This window comes from Sabethes cyaneus, chromosome 2 (assembly GCF_943734655.1).
Source record: "Sabethes cyaneus chromosome 2, idSabCyanKW18_F2, whole genome shotgun sequence".
NCBI classification, from domain to species: Eukaryota; Metazoa; Arthropoda; class Insecta; order Diptera; family Culicidae; genus Sabethes; species Sabethes cyaneus.
The window spans coordinates 141,467,682-141,489,716 of NC_071354.1; the positions used below are offsets into that span (position 1 = coordinate 141,467,682).

Here is a 22,035-nt window from a genome sequence, read left to right on the forward strand (position 1 = left end):
GATTTGAATCTGATATGGTGTATCTTATTGACCCAGATGGTGTAGCACTTTGATTTTCAAATGGATGACACGTTAAAACCGAGTATCCTTCATTAAGATATCTGGTGTAGCACACTACTTCACTTTCAAGTGTATTCCATTTGAATCTGATATGGTGTATCTTATAGCACAGATCTAAGTGTAATCCACTTCATGACAACGTGTCGATTTTTTACAGTGTACCACATCACTGCAGCTGAACTGTAAGCGTTCGTTTATCCAGCGAAAAGTGTAATACCAAACGGTGTAGCTGCACCACAAAAACGAAAACGGCATTAGTGTATTGGAACCGTCGGCGTTGCAGCTTGGCATAAATGTATAGCGGGTTTTATTAACTTTCCGCCCATATGCTTGTTTTTCATTGCATGTTATTATGCTACGTGACGCCAGCAGCTTCGGAAATATAGCAGATTCATCAGCGTTATATATTTGTGATGGTTTGAGTTGCATTTCGTCGATTTTTTTGGCGAAGACAGGTTTAAATTTCGAATAAGCGGGTAGATCAGCGGAAACCTTTTCTCCGACAACACGCTTTATGCGCAACCCGAAACGTTCTTTAAAGCGTCGCGCCCATCCTTCCGAAAAAGTGAACGTTTGGTTTACATAAACATCACGTTCTTTAAGTAAACCAAGCAATAACTCGGCCTTAGCTCGCAGAATGTCGGATGTGACAATAATTCCTTCGTCACGTTGTTGCAGAATCCATACGTACAAAGCCTTTTCTAACAATGGTAAAAGTGGTTCCTTCATAGTTTTCCTGTTATTCACACCATGCTCTTTGAAATGATTCAGTTTCAGACGTAACGCAGCTTTATTTTGCAAGAGCCTTGTAACGGTGGAACCTGTCACGCCGTATTTTTTCCCGATTATCTCACGAGATTCGGTTCCTTCTTCAGCCTCTTCAGCTATACGTACCTTTTCCGCTAAAGTCAGGATGACATGCTTTCGTTTCATTTGCGTTTTGAACGTATTTTCCATTTTAGATAATTCTGAAAATTGCACTTTGCACGAGGACGACAGAATTGTACTGACCACTGACAGAACTAGCAAACATCACAGCAACCACAGAAATTTTTTTGTAAACTTGAAGAAACAAAAGACATACCACGCTTCATAATCGCTATGTGTAACTTATTGTGTCCATATTGCACAAAACTGTGACATAACAAATCATGAACAATAAACTATGCTCCACACAATCTATGTTATAATTTCGTTTATTTAATATTTAATTAATATTAATATTTAATATGAATATTCTGGCGAAATATTACATATCTAAAATATGTCGTTAATTATCGTCATCCCAGCTAGCCTCGAGTTACGGTACTAATCTAACAAAGCAGTCGTCGTAAATTCGAATCTTAACTAGGAGCAAATATTAGAGCTAATAGTATTGTAGCATAAGGCTTGCAATTGTTTTATACTCCTCGGCCATGCGTTTTTCATGCCAGAATAACAGAGTGAAATAATATTATGGTAAAAACTTTCAACTGTCGCTAGCTCTTATATCATAATTAACATGTGAATAGATAATATCAATTCGAGTTACAATTTGCTTGTTATTGGGTTCATTTGATCGGACTATTCCATATTACGCACTTATTTGTAGTCCTATGTCATCCCGCTTGTAATGGCACGAATAAATATATATTTTATGTGAGAGTTGCAAAGCTCAATTGGGTATTTTAGTGGTATATTCATTTCCGCATATTCTGACAAGATATGATGCCATTCAATCGCTACATGAAGACTTTTCCGAATTTGACCAATGGAGGTAATGAAAAAACATTTTTTTTTATATTTGAAAAAAAATTTTGGAATAAGACGATAGCTTATAAGTAAACCACTTTTCTTTTTAGCTCGCCTTAGACAACACAGTGAATAGATACACTATGGTCATCGAGCGATACAGGTTTCAAATGAGAGCTTTAAAAGCTCGGTTAAAATGAAAAGCTCTATCAGAAAGATAGAAGAGAGGGAAAGAACTTCTGACATCAAGTCAATCAATCGGCTTGGTTGATATCTGTCAAACAGCAAATCATTCTAGTTTTGATTTTTATTAATTTTTTCATGGAATATTGACTTAATTGAAATAAAAAAAGAACTGTTAGATTCAGGAAACGACGGGCTATCAAATAAGATAGAAAAATCCACTTTGTTGGGAAAATTAAAATACCCAATTATAAAACGAACATTGGTACACCCCCCAATATTCTTGACAGTTCTGTCTTAGTGCAATTAAAAAACGAAATTCGTTAGATGCACTGGTCTGCTCGTGCAGTTAGCGAACGAGTGCTGTATACATGCTATATGCAACATATATACATGTTACATGCGTTGTATGTAACATTTATCAAAGTAGTAACATTGCATACGTTCAATTCTCAAAAGATTGTGCATTTGAAGACAATTTAACAAAATCAAGAACACAAACTAATGCTTTCTTGCTACCTTACTGAAATTAAAGATTGTTTTTATTATCCATGGTTTCCCACGTTGAAGGGATTTTACAAATTCAATCCTATTTTATCAACAGCACATCTTTTCACTACACTTCTAATGAAACGGTAAGCATGCGTATTCATACAGAGTCATATTATAACAAAACACTACAGCTGTAGCACATTTTTCCAACACAGATTTCAAAATCGCCTAGGTGTAATCGTCTCGCAGTAAAGAATTTGCGATCTATTGGGACAACGAACTTGTGTCATTTTTTCTGGCACACTTCCCTAACACAGCCATCAAATTGGACTAGGTTTAATCGCGTTTGTAAGAAATCTGTTGGCACGAGGGGGCTTTGTCGCTCTCTCTGGCGTACTTCCCAAGCAAGGACATCAAAATGGTCTAGGTTGAACCGCGGTGTTAAGAAATCTTGTTGAAATGAGGAAGCTTTGTCACTTGTTTTGGCTTACTTCCCAAGCACAGATATTAAATTGGTATAGGTTTAGATCATCGTAAAGAATCTTCCAACCAATCACGAAGCGAGAATTCTGGTAAAACATAGGTTCATTATTTTTAATTTTTCAATAGTTCAACATCAAGAATCCATACTTTTCTTCATTTGAGTCAATTCTTAGAAGATTTTCCGATCGATTGGTGTAAGAATATTGAAAATCGATCGGAAAACCGCTGAGCTATTAGCGCTCAAAACCTTTCATTTTTCGTGACGCTCGCATTTTTCGATTTTTTGGAATGACACCCCAAGGAACAAAACGGCAGCAGTTAAAAGAGCAGGTGTGGAATAAGAGTTGCGTGGTAGCATCCAGTGCTGAATAAGCGAATTTGCTGAAGTGCGTGTTGTTTAAACGTTATATCCCACATTTTTCCTAGCTTTTAATCAACATCTACATGTTGTTATTTAAGTGTGGAACGAGAGTCGAATAGGCATTGTGCAAACGTATCAGCAGCACAGCTAAGAGCAGGTGTGGAATACCGGTCGCTTAAAAGCTACCGTATCAGCTAAGAGCAATTGTGGAGAAAAAGTGGAATTAGAGTGGAATAAGCATTGTGCAAACGTTTCAGCAGTATTACAGAAAGCACATGTGGAATAGTAGTGGAATAAGGATGGAATAAACGTGGCGCAAACGTATCAGCAGCATTGCTGACAGCACGTGCAGAATAAAAGTGGAATAAATGTTATGCAAACGAATCAGCAGCATTGCTGAGAGCAACTGTGGAATAGTGATGGAATAAGGGTCGAATGATAGTTGCGCAAACGTATCTGCTGCATTGTTGAGAGCAAGTGTGAAATATGTGTCGATTAATCGTCGTACAAACGTATCAGTAGCACCACCAAGAGCAGGTGTGGAATAAATAGTGCTTGATGGCAGCCAATAACACCAATAACTTGAATGACACTTTATACTTTACACTTTATAATTTATATAAATAAATTTATATTAGGTACACTTTATTTCTTTTTTTTACAGATTAAGAATAGAAAAAATTTTCATCACCACTTTTAGCAGACAAGTCTTTGCTGGTCGTGGCAATCCTTTTATTTGTTGTTGTCTGGACGGTATGTATCTTCTCCCTCGGCGTGTCGTTATCCCTCGTCCAAGGCAACCAGCTCTGCTTGACGCTTTGCGAGTTACTCACAATAGATTTGCTCAGCGAGATGAATTGCGTCGGGCTAAAGCCACCAGAATTGTTATGGTCGGGTGGCATAGTGGCGATACCACCACTGCTGGTAGCGCCGTACCGTAATCGCGTGATCAGCTCCCGCTGCCGGTGCGCAAAAAAAACCACTTCTGCTCTTGCCATCAACTGCTGCTTTTTGTTTCTTAGATGAAAAAAACTAAATCCGATCCGATGACAAATATACGTAGCGTTTAGCTCAGGAAGCAGTACTATCTGCGTAAACTAATGACGGGGTGACAAAAGTACTATTCCTCTGCGGTACTGGCACGAACCGCTTCTGCTGTTAACTAATCACTACTGCTGCTAACTAATAACATCACTGCTAACTAACTGAACAATCGCACACAATGTTCGCAGCTAGCCGAAAGTTCTGGATTTCCAGTTTCCAGTGAATTTCACTCAGTAGTACCGCTCACCGTCGTCAATATTCAAGAGAAAAAAAACTTTGCGTTGTGAGTGTGTTATGTTGCTGGTATTGCTGGTGGTACAAGCGAAATACTTTAGCACACATAGTTTATTAAATGTTTAACATGTGCAGAATAAATACTTCTAAAGCAATCTTGTACAGCAGATGCCAAACATGATTTAAGAAACTACTTTTCAGCACTTAAATGTATTTTAGCCCATTTTTGTTCCATGCTTGACAAACTTAAACTGGTAAATACACATCGGCTAAAAACTCGGCGCCTGTCATCTGTCAGATTATCTCAGATGTGTTCGTCGATGGCTTCCGATCGTCAGGATGTAAGTTCGAGTCCGGATGAATGAAAAAAGTAAATGGCAGGCTTGATAAATTTTGAGTCAACCAACGATTTCCTACTAAGTCTCTTATTAAATTATAAAAATACGAATACAAAAGTGAACATGAAAATAACGAAACCCACAAAATAAAATAACAGTAGCTACTTCCTGCATATTTTATTCTTTTTGCTTGTCTAAATATTGAACTGCTGTGGAATAAACGTAGCTTCAGTGTCATTAGCAGCAGTTTAATAAACATCTCTATGCGTACTGAATAAACGTTTTACTATACGTTGATTAACAGTCATACAAACGCATCTTCCACGTCCATATTCAGCACTGTGCTGTTTAAATTCTCCAAAACCAACTGTATAAGCATTGAACAGAGGTGTTTAGATATACTTTAAAAGCAGCTATACAGCATGTGCTGAATAAAAGCTGTCGGTGAAACGTTTAATAAGCAAAAATTGTTCCTTGGGACCCTATCTCAAAACTTGCCGTAAGACGTAGTCCTACGTCAAAACCATTATTTTAAAACTTTATGTACCTTTTTCTCAGAAACTACACAACGTATTGGAACAAACTATTTTTTTGTTTTGTTGGTAGTAGCTTGGCAAAGGCAGGGGTGTGAAATTGTCAAAATTATGCGGACTAAACATCCATGGATGGCGATAATTTGGAACCAGCCAGCGTATCGAAAATAACAGCTAATAATAGTTAAATTAAATATAACTAAAAAGCTGTGTTCAACTGCTTTCTAATTAGTTTCAGTTGTTTTAAAACGAATCAACCTTTAAGTAGGTCCCAGTACCAAAGGTACCAAAACCGATGAGTGGGACATGGACAATGTATGTGATTTGACAGCCACACCACCCTGCTGGGCAAAGGCACAGCTTGAGAAAAACAAAAAAGAAGAAAAATAGATAAAATGTGGTCTTCTTTTTCTTTTTTCTCTGGCTGTGTTTCGTTTACAAACCTCAGAAGTTATAAAAGTCTTTGTCAAGCTACTACCAACAAAATAAAAAAAAGTTGGTTCCAATACGTTGTGTAGTTTCTGAGAATAAGGTACATAAAGTTTGAATATCGTGGTTTGCCAGGAGAGGCGTTTTATTCCGCCGAAGTTGTTCCACGCCGCACTGGAATACTCATGTGTATGATCGTTTTTCGGCCACTTACCGTGGTCGGATCATTACAAAGTTAGTATCAAAATAAGCGGAAAAGACTGCAGAACCAAAATCTTAAATAAAAATCATTATTTTTTTATAAATTTTAGTCGTTTATGTCCCCTTAACTAACCATTTTCACAATTTCATGTATTTCGCATCAATTGTCTGCCTGCCATTGGCTATGTGATGCTGAAACCTTGGCTAAAATCAAACTAAAACTAACAAAATTTAACAATTTATACATCCGACTCGGTTGTCAGCTTGAGCCCATCTATGAAGCTGTCAGCTTGGGCCCGCTCTATGTTGGCTACGTTTTTTTGTACAGGTTGGCATTGGAAGTGTCATTCCCGTGCACTCGACAGCCTCGACATTGTTTTGGATCCGCTGTAGGTGTTTCCAACATCAATGATTACTACGCACCTTTGAAAGAAGTTACTTTTGATTACTTTACTGATTACCTCTGATTACTAGTAACCAATCTCTTGTGATTACTATAAATTAATCATGATTACCAATTATTACTTAAGATTATCATTGATTACTCTACTGATTACCATTGATTACCTAATTAATTCGAAAATGATTACAAAAGTAATCTCTGATTACTACGCACTTATACGCCTTACTGGAAACCCCTTGGATCCGCTGTCAAATTTTGAACCCGGGACCAAGGGCATGGTGTGTTGCTATGCCGGGAATTCCCAGCAAATTTTTTGGTACCTGTCAAAATTAACAGTTTGGTACCTATGCGTGGGACATCGAAAATGTATGAATTTGACAGCCACTTGACCCCGTAGCCAGGGACATTAAGTCGCTGTCACTTTCCAACATCAATGATTACTACGCACCTTTGAAAAAAGTTACTTTTGATTACTTTACTGATTACCTCTGATTACTACTAATCAATCTCCTGTGATTACTATAAATTAATCATGATTACCAATGATTACTTAAGATTATCATTGATTACTCTACTGATTACCATTGATTACCTAATTAATTCGCAAATGAAGATAGAATCAACAAAAGGGCGGATGTCGCAAGCGTAAACAAACCGAGTGAGGGAATGTTACTGAAATTCAATTCACTTGCGTTAAAAGTTCCTGACCTTCTACTGAATGTTAGATAGGAAAGTGAAAATGAAACTTTAAAACCGATCGTCATGCTGACATGAGACCTCTTTTACTGACGCAGATTAAAGCCAGCCTTGAAGCGAAGCGGTGTTGCTTCAGTTGAAACCGAAGCTTCATTGCTTCATTGTCGAGTGGCAATTTGCAATTGGAAGTGATGTTGTCGGGCCCTGCTCTAACCTGATGGCTGTGAAATTTCAAGCTTGAAAGTGTAGAACAATTTTTCTTCTGGGGGGGTCGTCTTCCATGTCTCGTGGAGATGCAGTATGCAAAAGCCTTCCTTAGGTGACTAGGACTACAGGCAATAAGTGAGCTTTCACCAGGTTCCTCTTAGCTTTAAAATAGAGGTTGACTGGAACAGTTGATGAACAATCTCTCCCAATACTGTGCGCTTGGTAGAAATGGGAAAAGTTATTTCAATTTCATTGATTTATGCATTTTTGCGAACCAGTTGCGCTATGGTCGGAAATGTCATCTCCCAAGTAATTGTATAATTGCTGCCGGATTCTCTAACCAAAGCAAGTTTATTGGCTGTAGTTATGCTATCAGAAAAGTGATTTAAATTCACTGATTTCGTCTTTGCTCACAATGTGCAAAAAATCCGTTTATTTGTTGCAATGACCGAATCAGCGGCCTTGCTGCCGCTAACGTGTTCATTGGGATATACAATTATTGATATTTTATTTTGATTAGTAACTCAAATATAATTTACGGAAAAAATAAGCATAAATGTTTCCGCTTTCTTATTTGGTCATTTGGCGGATTTTCCTATGCTGGCCCAGCAAAAAATAACTCTCACTCGTTTTGTGTACATTTGCGACATTCGCCCTTTTGTTAATTCTAGAAATGATTACAAAGTAATTTCTGATTACTACGCACTTATACGCTTTACTGGAAACCCCTTGGCTGTCACTTACTGCAGTTCGAGATACCTTGTGAAAAAGAAAATATTTCTAGATAGAATTAACAAAAGGGTGAATGTCGCAAATGTAAACAAAACGGGTGAGAGTTATTTTTTGCTGGACCAGCATAGGAAAATCAACCCTCAGTCGGTTTGCTTACACTTGCGACATTCGCCCTTTTGTTAATTCTATCTTCATTTTTTCGGAAGCACTGTATACAATACAACCCTGCGAGCACTAGGTACATTCTGCATTGACAGTTACTCTACTCGTGAATGTTTTGAAACGTTTGAAACTTATAACTTTGACGTTTGAAGTGAAAATGTTTTGGTTTGACACCTTGCGGTCGTCGCATTTGTTTTAGTTTGTTGAAAAAACGAGTGAAAATTTTGCACATTCCAGCTGGTTTTTCGATTGACACTTGCTGAGCGATTCATTTCGCGATCGCAAAGTAAGTTTTCAATGCAAATGTAAATAATGTCGTCATTCACGGAATCTGGATTGGTGAAGAAGCTGCTGGAGCTTAACCCCAGTCAGCAAAGTATTCAAACACTTTCGTTATGGCTAATCCATCATCGGAAGCACCATTCGATTATCGTAAAAACCTGGTTGAAGGAGCTGCATAAAGGTACAGAGTCGTATTTCGTATGTTAGAATATTGTTTTAATAGTGATTTTTATTTACTAAACAAATGTTGCAGCTCCAACATCGAAGAAACTTACATTTATGTACCTGGCTAATGATGTAATTCAAAACAGTAAGAAGAAAGGTCCTGAATTTGGTAAAGAGTTTGAAAGTGCTTTATTAAAGGCATTTAAATATATAGCTCAATCGGGACCGGAAGAGAAAACGGTACATAACTTGAATCGAATTCTGAATATTTGGGCGGAACGAGGTGTGTATGAAGAAGCAAGAATCAGAGAATACTCAGGATTGCTAAACCAAAGGGAAAAAAGTCCAGCACCGACAAAAGTTGCTGAGGAGAAAAAACGGAAGGCGGATACATCATCGAATGATGATGCAAGTGGTCGTAGTATTGCAAAGAAATCTAAAAGTTCCAGCAGTGGCGAGAAAAAAGTCAAGTCCGAAACCATCGAGGTTAACGGAAAGGTCGAAACGCATGTAACGCTTAGTCCACACTTGCCGGATGGTGACCCTCCCGAACCTGAGGAGTTGATCAAAGTAATTCAAGAGCTGGAGAACTCTGCTTCCAGCGATGCTGTCGTCCGAGAGCGAATTGCGAACTTGCCACCAGAAGTTTCTGAGCTCTCAGCGCTGGCCAAGCTCGAAGATAAAGAAGCAGCTATGCGTTTAGCACTGAAGGTATGTTTACACCCGTATCAATGAGCATAACCGAGCTGTACATAATTTGGACACTTTCATTGAATTTTGCTGTAAGTGTCCAAATTATGTACATGTTGGATATTGATGGGATCCAAAATACGTTGGTTACCCTACTTGAAAAGTAAACGTAAATATCCTTATTATGTATTTCCATGGTTAATTTTAGGTGAATGATGCCATTCAAATTTTGAACGACTATAATGCGAGGTTGGCGTCTGAAATGGACGACCGAAAGAAACTGACCACGATGTTGAAAGATTTCCAACGAGAGCAGCAGGAACTTCTAGCACAAGCTGAGCAGCGACTGCATGTAATTTTCACAGACTATTGTTTTGTTCCTGTATACAGATTATGTATTAACATTGTTTATTTTGTTAGGAGTACCAAGCAAAGCTTTCAAAGATCAAAGATGTTCAACGAGAGGTGCGTAATCACATGCACAACTTGCCTGATCTTACAAGCTTACCAGATGTAACCGGAGGTCTTGCACCGTTACCTTCTGCGGGAGACTTGTTTAACATTCATCACTATGTTAGCAGAAAAATGACCAAATAAGAAAGCGGAAACATTTATGCTTATTTTTTCCGTAAATTATATTTGAGTTACTAATCAAAATAAAATATCAATAATTGTATATCCCAATGAACACGTTAGCGGCAGCAAGGCCGCTGATTCGGTCATTGCAACAAATAAACGGATTTTTTGCACATTGTGAGCAAAGACGAAATCAGTGAATTTAAATCACTTTTCTGATAGCATAACTACAGCCAATAAACTTGCTTTGGTTAGAGAATCCGGCAGCAATTATACAATTACTTGGGAGATGACATTTCCGACCATAGCGCAACTGGTTCGCAAAAATGCATAAATCAATGAAATTGAAATAACTTTTCCCATTTCTACCAAGCGCACAGTATTGGGAGAGATTGTTCATCAACTGTTCCAGTCAACCTCTATTTTAAAGCTAAGAGGAACCTGGTGAAAGCTCACTTATTGCCTGTAGTCCTAGTCACCTAAGGAAGGCTTTTGCATACTGCATCTCCACGAGACATGGAAGACGACCCCCCCAGAAGAAAAATTGTTCTACACTTTCAAGCTTGAAATTTCACAGCCATCAGGTTAGAGCAGGGTCCGACAACATCACTTCCAATTGCAAATTGCCACTCGACAATGAAGCAATGAAGCTTCGGTTTCAACTGAAGCAACACCGCTTCGCTTCAAGGCTGGCTTTAATCTGCGCCAGTAAAAGAGGTCTCACGTCAGCATGACGATCGGTTTTAAAGTTTCATTTTCACTTTCCTATCTAACATTCAGTAGAAGGTCAGGAACTTTTAACGCAAGTGAATTGAATTTCAGTAACATTTCCTACAATATAATGCATGTAATAGTTAACTTAGTCACCATCGACAAACATTGGCGTAGCTAAGAAATTTCTCTGGAGGGTGCCTTGTTACTCCGGCTGTCACCGATATAGCACAAAGTTTTATAGGGAAATACCAGGCGGGTTTACGGACCAGATGTTTATCATCCGACAGATCTTGCAGAAATGTTTGGAGTACAACGTATCCACGCATCACATCTGTATTGATTTCAAAGCAACATACGATACAGTCGATCGAGACCAGCTATGGCAGATAATGCACGAACACGGTTTTCCGGATAAACTGACGCGACTGATCAGAGCTACATTGGATTGTGTTATGTGTTTCGTGTGCATCTCAGAGACAATTTCGAGTTCTTTCGAGACACGGTGAGGTTTAAGAGAAGGTAACGGCATATTTTGCATGCTATTCAACTTCGCACTTATGGGGATGATCCGTTAGAAGCGGAGTCTAGGAGGAGTGAGCAAAACAGAAATGCGTCGAAAACCTGATACTTGAAAGAAATAGACTCAAAGGAAACAAAGGCGTGCCTCCCGCGGACGGTATCTGTTGACGGCGACGAACTAGAAGTGGCAGATGAGTTTGTGTATTTGGGATCGCTGGTAATCACGGACAACAACACTAGTAACAGAATCCAGCCGCGCATTTAAGCAGGAAATCGGGCCCATTTTGTCCTTCGCAAAACGCAACGATCCAGAAGCGTACGCCACCATACGAAAACTAATAGTTCTTTGTGGACTTGAAGCCATGACACTGCTCACAGAGGACATACATGTCCTTGCCATGTTCGAGCGGAAGGTGCTGCAGACGATATTTGGGGGAGTACAAACTGAAAGTGGAGAGTAGCGGAGACGTGTGCGTCTCGAGCTACAAGCACTGTTTAAAGAGATTGCCATCGTCATCTGGCGAAAGTCAGTAGACTACAGTGCGACTAAAACAGTTCTCTTTAACAACTGCGGCATCAGGAATAGGGAGGCTCAACGATGACTCGACCAGGTCGAAAGTGATTTGCACTTCTGAGACTGGGAAATTAGCGACGAATGGCCCAAGATGGAGTTGAATGGGGACGACTGAATGAAACAGCATGAGCCGGCTACTGACGACGACTAGTGAAAAAGAAAATATATACGCGGGACATATACACTAAATTTTTTTCGGTTTTTAAGTTCCAAATTTCTGGAGGGAGCTTGGAAATTTCTGGAGGGGGCCTGGTACCCCAGGCACCCCCTCTAGCTACGCCAATGTCGACAAATCGTGTTCGTGCCTGACTTTCAGTTGTCGTCACTTGAAACAGTCACCAACTTCAACTGGCGCTTGCTTGAAACATTCTCATTCAACAAATGAGACCAGTCTCTTCATGTAGGATGCGAAGGTAAGTGAAAGTCAGCGTCTGTTATTTGTTTCGACTATGCCCGGTGCTGGTTTAGAACACAAGAAAATTTGCGGGGCTGGTTGTACGATCTTCGTCGTCGTTGTCAGCGGCTTAGAGCCGGGGTGGTTCGTGCTGTTTTAAGCTTCATTCAATTCGTTCTTGAGTTATTCGTCGCCCATTTCCCAGGCGTTTCTGAAGTTGTAGTTCACCGTCTATAAGGGCTCAGAAGTGGATTTACACATTGTTAGCTTCGTACGGCGGCTTATGCCTCTTGATCGTGGCGTTTTACTAAGTAGGCTTTGTGTCCTGCTTGAATACGCTGGATCTCCTTGTTTGTGTTGCTGTCCGTGGCCACCAACGATCCCACATACATGAGCTCATCTACCACTTCTGGTTCGTCGCTGTCAACAATTGCCGTCCGCGAAAAGCGCACATTGCTCTCGTTTGAGCCTCTACCATACATGTATTTGGTCTACGACGCATTTATTTTCTACCCAATCCTCCTAGCCTCCGCTTTCAGTCTAGCGCAAATGGCCACCGCCGTGACAAAGTTTCTGGTTTTAATATCAAAAAGCGTAGCCTGCGTAGTTTGCTACATTTATTGAAAATCAAACTTCTTTTTTCGATATCCGCTTGTCGAATTACCCCCTCAGGAGCGATCTTGAAAAGCATGCAAAATTGCTAGCTTGTTTCGACCCTGACCGCGTCTCGAAGAGGCTCGATCCTATGGACTTTTACAGCCTCTCCCAGCCGCGATTCGAACACACAACGTACTTCGATGTGAACTAAAAGGCAAAATTTTAACATTTGTCTGATTTTGTTTCAATTCGATTTTTTGTCAAATGAAGTACACTCAATTTCAACCTAAATAGTTTTTAACTGAAAATAATTTCCCATATCTTGAATAAACTGCTTAAGGTTAGGCTATTCCCGATTGTTTTTGTAACCCCCCCACCTTTAATGTTACAACCTTTCCGGAACGTGTTGGTAGGCAATTAATCATCGGCGATGACGTGCATTTAGGATTCAAACTGCATACTATGCGTCGAGTGCAAAGATGGTCTCCAACCGAAATGTTTCGATATCTATCATAAAACATAACGTGTAATACTCTTACTTGTTCATTTAATCTTTATTAATACTCAAAATTCCAAAAACAAAAATCCCAAGTTTGATTTAACGGTAAAGAAGTATGAAGTATTTATATGCACAATAATGAGGGTATGAAAGGGGGAAGGCAATGAAGATGCGTCCAACATAGCTTTATTGAGCTCTAAGATTGAGTAGCTAAGCTAGGAGGTGCGATGCTGCGTGGATCCCGGCTGCCTGATATCAAAATCGTAGTTTAGGGCAGACGGCTGACATATATTCTAATTGTTTGTTTCGTTCTAGCTCTTCAAAAACCTATACCTATACCTATAACCTATAACCTATACAATGAAAATATTGACCGCAAAACTTGCTAATAATATACATGGATTTTGTTGGGTTGTTGTACATGTAGGATTGATGGAAACTCAAATGATGGCATCATTATGATGCAACTTTATCTGATGCCAAGGACTGCTGGTGAGCTCGTTTTATTTTTACCCTTATTAATTATATATCCTGTGATAAATTCATTATATGCATAAAATGATAAATTCATGAATACAGAGGCAACATATGAGTGGAAGACTGGAGGATGGAGTGAGGAGTCAACCGGAATCACTAGGAGGAAACTCCTGAAGGTCTGAAACAATATTTATGTTGCACTCTTCGAACAAACAAACCATCACGTGGGTTAAGGCTGGTGCAGCTAAATTGATTGTTACATGGAAGGATCCTAATGTTGGAAGTAAATTCTCACGGAAATTCTTATAATCGCGGACTGCGCACAAGTGTCTCTGCGTGCGGGTCCGCCCAATCCCTTTTGGTCTTTCTACAACAGCTTTAGTGTGAAATTCATTTGACAATCAAATTTAGATCTACTGTAAGTCTACCCAGGTACACTGGCAGGACCTTGAACTGATGGTGGATTCCCCCCATACATACATACATACATACAATATTGAAGGTATGCAAAAACGGTATACCCTTAACGCCCAGCGTTGCGTTTTCGCAACGTAGCGTTGCGGGACACAGAGTCAAAATTAAAAATACAAGTCAGCGATTTTTTCTTAGTTGACCTAAAAGAGAATTTTCCTGAAAGTTTTTGTTGGACCTAGGTAGATTAATAGAAACACTACTATTTATCTAGCCTGAGCAACAGGTTATAGGCCCAGCCAACCTCAAGATCATCTAGTGGAGACTAGAGTTTTTGTGGATTAGGGTTACTAATCCTAGGAAGAAATTCCTTTATTTGAAAAGCTAACCAGTAGTCAGCTGGTAGAGCAGACACAGTAGGTAACTGGCAGTCCACGAATCCAGTAGTAAACTGGGAATCCACACACCCAGTCGTTAACTGGAGATACCAGCGCACCTAGCGGCAACTGACGGAAAAGCAGCCAACCGGTGAAAGAGGTTCAATCTGGATAGTTCCCGTGCTCAATTTACTTGCGGGACTTCAGGTTTTTTGACCCTGGTGCAATACTGTTGCTGAACGTGATATTTACGGTGGTTAACCGGATGGTTCCCGAATTCATTTTACTTGCGGGACGTCACATCTTTTGATTCGACTGTAGCAAAACTGCAGAACGTGACATTGTCGGTAGTTAACCGGATGGTTCCCGAGTTCGATTTACTCGTGGGACATCGGACACTTTGGACGTGATATTTTCGGTGGTTAACCGGATAATTCCTGAGTACGATTTACTCGTGGGACATCTGACACTTTGGACGTGATATTTTCGGTGGTTAACCGGATAATTCCTGAGCTCCCTTTACTCGCGGGACGTCAGACCCTTTGATCCTGTTGCAGCAAAACTGCTGAACGTGTTTTTTCGGTGGTTAATCGAATGGTTCCAGAGTATAATTTACTTACGGGACTTTACATCTTTTGATCCGATTGCAGCAATACTACTGTACGTTATACTTTCGGTGGTTAACCCGGTAATTCTCTGCATACTTCGATTCTGCCAACATGGCGGATAGGAACAACGGCGGCAGCGGTCGACGGAACGGTGGCTACGAGAGGGGCACTCTCGAGTTCACATTGCCGTTGACTGCAGTACGAGGCTTCGATCGGGTAACAATCTTCGATGGCAAACGAGCCACCTTTCCAGCATGGAAGTGGCGTGTGGAGCATCGTCTGGCAAAAATGCAGCTGATACACACACTGCTGCGTACACCGATGGAGGAAACGTTCTATAAACCAGTAGAGGGAGCTACTCCTGAGCAGGAGGCAGCAAGAAAGAAAAAGCTGCAGAAGCGATTATTCGAAGACATTGAAGCCATGGATGAAATTATTATGCTGATCAACAACGAAGTGTTGAACAAGGTCATCGGTCTGGAATATGCAAAGGAAGTCATGGACGTTCTTGTAAAGACGTACCAGAAATCCGGTACTGCCGCAGTAGTAAATATGCGAGACCGTCTCTTTGGTATAAAGCATAAGAACTTACAAACACTTGAAAAGATATTTGAAGAGTACGATTTAGTGCTAAGGGAGCTGGATTGTATGGGTGCCAATATCTCGCATGCAGAGAAGGTGCATGCCCTGCTAATTGCTATACCGACGAAGTACAAATTTATCAAGGGGTCACTAATGATTCAATCTCATGAAGAGCTCTGTAAGAAAACAATCGCCGAAATAAAGCAGGTATTCGTGGACGCAGAAGTTGATGAACCCGAAGAAGAGAAAAGTCACAACTTTGCATTGAAAGCTAAGAAGTTAACCAGCAGATGTTTTGTATGCAATGAAATTGGACACTATAAGAGTAATTGTCCACTGTTGCAAAGGTACAATGAAAAAGAAATACGATTTCAGAGCAAGACAGAAACCAAGAGAGCATACGTGATGAGAAATGACAGAAACATCAATAGAGGTAGCAAAATAATCAGAGCCATAGCAGATTCAGGAGCATGCGACCACAGAGCGAATGACAAGTCGCTGGCGGAAGAAGAGGAGTTGCGTAAACCAATCAAGGAAACAACTGCAAAAGTTAATGGAAACCTTCGGGCTACGAAGCGTGCTTCACTTTCGATAATTAAATCGAGTGAAGATAATAAAAGGGTTACTTTTACGAACGAAAAGGTCATTTTCGAGAACGAAGTTGATACTTCGGGGAAGTTTGTCAATGGATTGAACAAACAAGAAATCTGCTCAGCATTGGATAGAAATCAAGTGAGTCTTAATACTTGGCATAAAAGACTAGCGCACTTGACAAATCCGGGAATAGAGATGCTAATCACGAAGGGAATGGCTGAGGATATCAGCTGCACTTCAGAAGTGATAGAGATAGCAAATGAATGTAATGGTTGTTTGGCGGGGAAGCGGGTAGCTTTCGAATTTCAAAGCATGAAAAAGCCAAAATCAAAGCAACCATTAGAATTGGTAAAATTCAGATATTTGCGGCAGCATAGAGCAGTAAACCTGACACTGTTAAGGCCCAAACACAATGCATACGGATTTTACTACGTTGCGGAAATTTGACAGAAAACCCATGAAAAAACTGTCAAATTGCCGCAACGTAGTAAAATTCGTATGCATTGTGTTTGGGGCTTTATCGTTGTCTAATGAACGATTGTCGGAGGAAACCAAAAAGAAGGCAATGGTTGAGGGTATCAACTACACTTCAGGAGTATATACAGTGAATGTATTTTTGATAAGGAAGCGGGCAGCTTTCAGATTTCAAAACTTGAGAAAGCCAAGATTAAGACGATTGTTAGAATTGGTCAAATTCAGACGTTTATGGAAGCATGGAGCAGTAAACGTACGATTGTCGGAGAAAACGAAAGGGAAGAAGGAAATGGTTGAGGGTATCAACTATACTTCAGTGAGAGATACAGCAGATCTACGTTTGGTAGGGAAGCAGGCAGCTTTCAAATTCCAAAGGCTGAGAAAGCTAAGATCGAAACGATCATTAGAATTGGCAAAATTTAGATGTTTACGGAAGTATGGCGCAGTAAACATGCGACAACTGTCAGCTTACAAACAATTGTCGATGAAAATGAAGAAAATCGATGTTCAAAAGAGGAAACGAATGGTTGAGGGAATCAACTGTACGTCAACAATAAATGCAGCAAATAAATGTAAGGGTTGTTTGGCAGGGAAGCATGCAGCTTTTAAATTTCATTTTTGGAAACAGCCAAGACGAAACCGAATATTAGTATTACTGCATTTAAACATTTGTGGAAGCATAGAGCAGAAAACAAACGATGGTTATCGTTGTTTTGACACCTTTAGAGATGACTACATGCACTTTGTCAGGTTCGATAATGTTGGGGAAGTCGAGAATTATGATCTTCGAAATGATCATATAGAGCTACAATCATTACGACGAAGAAAGAGAGATAAAAGACGACGGTTCTGGTATCAAGAATATACAGCCACTATGACTAAAGAGGGGATACCTCAAAACATAGAGGAACTGAAGAAACTCGAAGACCGGCAAGAATGGAAGCGTGCTATTCAAGAAGAAATAGATTCGCTACATCAAGATAACATCTGGACAGTGGTCAACTGTGTTCCAAAAGGTGTAAAGACTGTCTATTCAAAATGGACATTCTCGGATGCATATGTCGACGATATTTTGCTCATTGCCAAGGTTATTGGTGATAGAATATGGATTAAGAAAAAGCTTGGAAGGTTATTCCAAATGGAAGATTTATTTAAAGTTAAGCATTTCCTAGATAAGGAAATAAATCGCGACTCTGAAAAACAGATGCTAGGGATTTTCCAATCTCAATACGTAGAGAAACTGCTGAAGAGATATGGAATGAGCAATTGTATGCCAGTGGGGGCACCATTGGATACAAATACTAAATGGTTCAAGACCGGATTGAGCGGGACAGGTGAAGCTGAGTTGTTTGCCTTGTGTGCAGCAACAAAAGAAGGCATGTGGTTAACAAAGCTTCTGGATGAGTTGGGGATACCAATAAATCCTTTTACAATAATGGAAGACAGCACACCATGCATCAGCATAGCAGAGGAACCCCGATCACACCAACGGTTAAAACACTTGGATATAAAGTATCTGTTCATCAGGGATCAAATCAAGGATGGCAGGCTAAAGCTTCAGTACATACCCAGCGCAGAACAACCAGCTGATGCATTCACAAAGGGGTTACCTAAAGATACACATAGAAGGCTATTCAATGTGTTGAACGTGCAAATTGCGGGGAAGTGTTGAAATGAATTACCGCACCAATTTGTCGTTCAGTGTAGCAGGGAAACTGTTATACGGTTCCAGCAGAATGCCGGCTGTCATCATAACGTCAGCTGTCAGACGACGCCAGCTGTCAGAACGACTCCAGCTGTCAGACGACGCCAGCTGTCATAAACAACTCACTATTGTAGGATCATGTGTTTATAGAATAATAAGTATTGTTTCTCATATCAATCGCTATTATAATGTAACCAAGTTTCATGACCTCGATACATGTTACCAATAAAATTTACCTATTACTCAGGCTAGATAAATAGTAGTATTTCTATTAATCTACCCAGGTCCAACAGTTTTCACTTTCTATCCCTGCTGGAAAAAGTGTGGGGCTTAATGGGTTAAATTTATTCGCATCATGGCATGCGAAGATCTTACGATTACAATAATATAGCTCTAAGATGTTGTACATAAAAGAGTCATAGCCTGAAACTGAAACAAATAGCACTGACGAACTGACATGACACTTAGAAGAAAATCCTCTAAAAACCATCGTCCTGCACATTTTGCTTGCATATTAGCACCCTCTGTTATGCATGTTGCGGAGTAGCTTGCATTTGCATCAGGGTTTTATGCTGTTGGGTTTTGTACATTTGAATGGTTTTATACTGAAAACTCAAAGTAACATTCGCGCGCCGCAGTGTGGCCATGTTGCGAAACATGCTTTTTTTTTAAAAAATGAGTGGTTTTTGATTGGACGATGGAGTTATCGCGAGTGTCTCATCTGTTTGTCTGTGCAAATAGTTTTTATGCTCGCATCAAGGCTCGCATTGGGTTTTATTTAACTGAATAAAAACATTATCTCCACTGTGCTGATTCTATAGGTGGGTAAAATTAAAGCCCTATAAAGATATAAAGTCTGGCCGTCTGAAATTCCGTCGATTTGGCAGCCCTGTACATATTTTAAAAACCAGCAACGTTGCCAAAGGTGCAAACATATGCGTGGTTGCGTGATTTTACCAATATCAGCAGCTTATTGTATGTTTTGCTTTGATTCAATTTTCGTTGTTTATCAAATGTTAACATTTAAATTTGGAACATTTTCTTCAAAAATGAAGTATTGTTTGACATTCTGCTTAAGTTTAAACACAGAGAATTTTACAAACATTGGTTTTTTTGGTTTCTAGATACTAGAAGTCATCGTCGTAAGCGGCCTGTGTTGTGTGGGCTTATTTAGTCACAGAAGAAGTTAGTCAAAACAAATTATTTAAAATAAGTTCTAATACTTTTTGTTGAGAGGGCTAATAAGAAACGATAACATTGTTCCATGTTCGCTTGGAATGACTTTTGACAGATCGATTGGAACTACTTGATGACAGTCGTCCAGACTTTACATTTGTCGACCAACATTTGAAAGGGGCGGATAAGCCAAATGTCAAACAGAACGAGTGAGAGTTATTTTTTGCTGGAGCAGCATAGGAAATTGAACTCTCACTCGTTCTGTTTGACAGTTGGCTTATCCGCCCCTTTCAAATGTTAGTCGACATTTATAGGTAAAGAAACTGATTAAGGAATTGACACTGGAGCTCAGTCACTCGCGGCCTCCTGTCATCATTAAACCTAATTTGCTCAACGATGATTGTTGTGCGTGACTCTGTTCAATGTTGCTTGAAAAAGTTCTAACAATATTTTTTTCGAGTTCAACATTTAGGGAATTTTTTGAACTGTACGCTACAAACTTGATTACCTGGTGTTTTCGTTAGGCAGTACGGATCGATTTCGTGATGATACGATGATATTTGTTGCTGTTTGCTTGCAGTCAATATTTTCTTCCGCGTTGATCGACTGATACTCCGTAAGTTTTCGAGCAAAAGATTCAGAAGGTCTCATCGAGATTCATGGGCACTTGGTTTCGACGAACCAAAAATGAGCTCTAATATCATTTCTTTAGTCAGTTTCTTTATTTATAGGGCTTTAGGAAATGGCTCTTTTGTGAGAGTGGCTCTGAACCGTCTGTTTTCTGTCGCAATCAATAATTTGAATCTGTCGATTCAAATAAGCGGCACGTTGGTATCGTGACGAGCAACCGAGTCGAGCAGGCGAGTCGAGCAGTCGAATCAAGCAGTTGAGTCCGGCAGTCGAGTCGAACAGCTAAGTCGAGCGGTTCCTTCGATCAGTCAAATCGAGTAGTCTAGTCGAACAGTCAAGTGAAGCAGCCGATTCGAATAGTCGACTCGAGCAGCTGAATCCAGCAGTTGAGTCGAGTAGTTCAGTCGAACAGTTGAATCAAGTAGTCTAGTCTATCAGTTGTCTCTATTAGTTGAACCGAGCAATCCAGTCGAGCAGTTGATTCGAGCAGTCTAATCGAACAGTTTAGTCAAGCAGTCTAGCCGATCAGTTGAGTCGAGCAGTCGGGTCGAGTAGTAAGTGGAGCAGTTAAATCGAGCAGTCGGGTCGAGCAGTAACTCGTGCAAATGAGTCGAGGCAGTCTCACTCCGGAATAGCTTTGGTCAGCCGCGTCAGTTTGGCCGGTAGCCCATTTTCGTGCATTATCTGCCATAGCTGTTCGCGCTCGACTGTATCGTATGCCGCCCCCAAGTGTAGGGGAATATGATGGGTAGGCACGTTGTGCTCTAAACATTTCTGGAGCTTCATTGGAGTGTGAAAATTTGATCCGTAGTAGTATTGGTCCCAATATTATGGACCTGATATTGTGCTACAGAAGCCCTTACTGTTGGGGATAGACGATCTGTAACAAGATTTGGAAGAGCACAGTTTTTTAAGAGTAATTTATTCATCTATTCCGTAGCTAATATATGTGGCCAATTACACAACAAAATTGATCCTTGGGCGCACAAAAACTATCATTTTTTATGACACTTGCATGACGACATCTTACGTCCTACGGCAAAACTGATAGTGACTCACTAGGTGCGCAATAACTCACAAATTACCCTGTATCGAAATATTCCAGTTCATCCATATTTTGCATCATAAGTCACCTTATTCATGATATTTTTTTTCGCAAAAGGTTGAAAAGCTAATAATATTCAAATTAGGCCGTTGCAAATCATATTTAAAGTTTTTGTCGCCCCCCCTTGGAAATTGGCTTGAAAAATCGGGGGGCAAAAAAATAATTTGTAGGATATGAGTCAAATTTCTTTTTATAAAATCAATTGTCTGTGGGCTCTACAGTCTGAAAAACTCGAAAAATGAGTCTTCGAGTTGAATTAACGCTTCTAGCACGAGACAGAAATGAAAATTCGAACAATGGAATTTCCGAAAATCGTCCAAAAAAATTTTCCTTCGTTTTTGTGTTTTTTCGTATATTTTTGCATAGAAAATAATAACGTATATATTATAAGCAAGAATAGATTCGGTTTTCACGTTTAAACCTTAAATAAAAATTCTTAAAATCCATGTTTTTTTTGGTCGATTAAAAAATTCACTTTGTTTTTTTACGCCCCCCCCCCCTTCAGTGGCCGAACACCGGAAGGACAAAAACTTTATAAAATATTTGTAATGGCCTTATTTACGCAATTTAGGTGTTTTCAAACATAAATAAAATATA

General features: G+C 39.8%; 1 protein-coding gene across 1 annotated transcript; it reads left to right on the plus strand.

The window, feature by feature from the left end:
* Positions 1-8,480: 8,480 nt before the first annotated feature.
* On the plus strand, positions 8,481-10,242 carry LOC128736968 (regulation of nuclear pre-mRNA domain-containing protein 1B). The gene is made up of 4 exons (XM_053831491.1): positions 8,481-8,752; positions 8,825-9,447; positions 9,635-9,778; positions 9,847-10,242. The coding sequence occupies exons 1-4, from the start codon at positions 8,602-8,604 to the stop codon at positions 10,021-10,023; spliced, it is 1,095 nt and encodes a 364-aa protein (XP_053687466.1). The 5' UTR covers positions 8,481-8,601; the 3' UTR covers positions 10,024-10,242.
* The last annotated feature ends 11,793 nt before the right edge of the window (positions 10,243-22,035 follow it).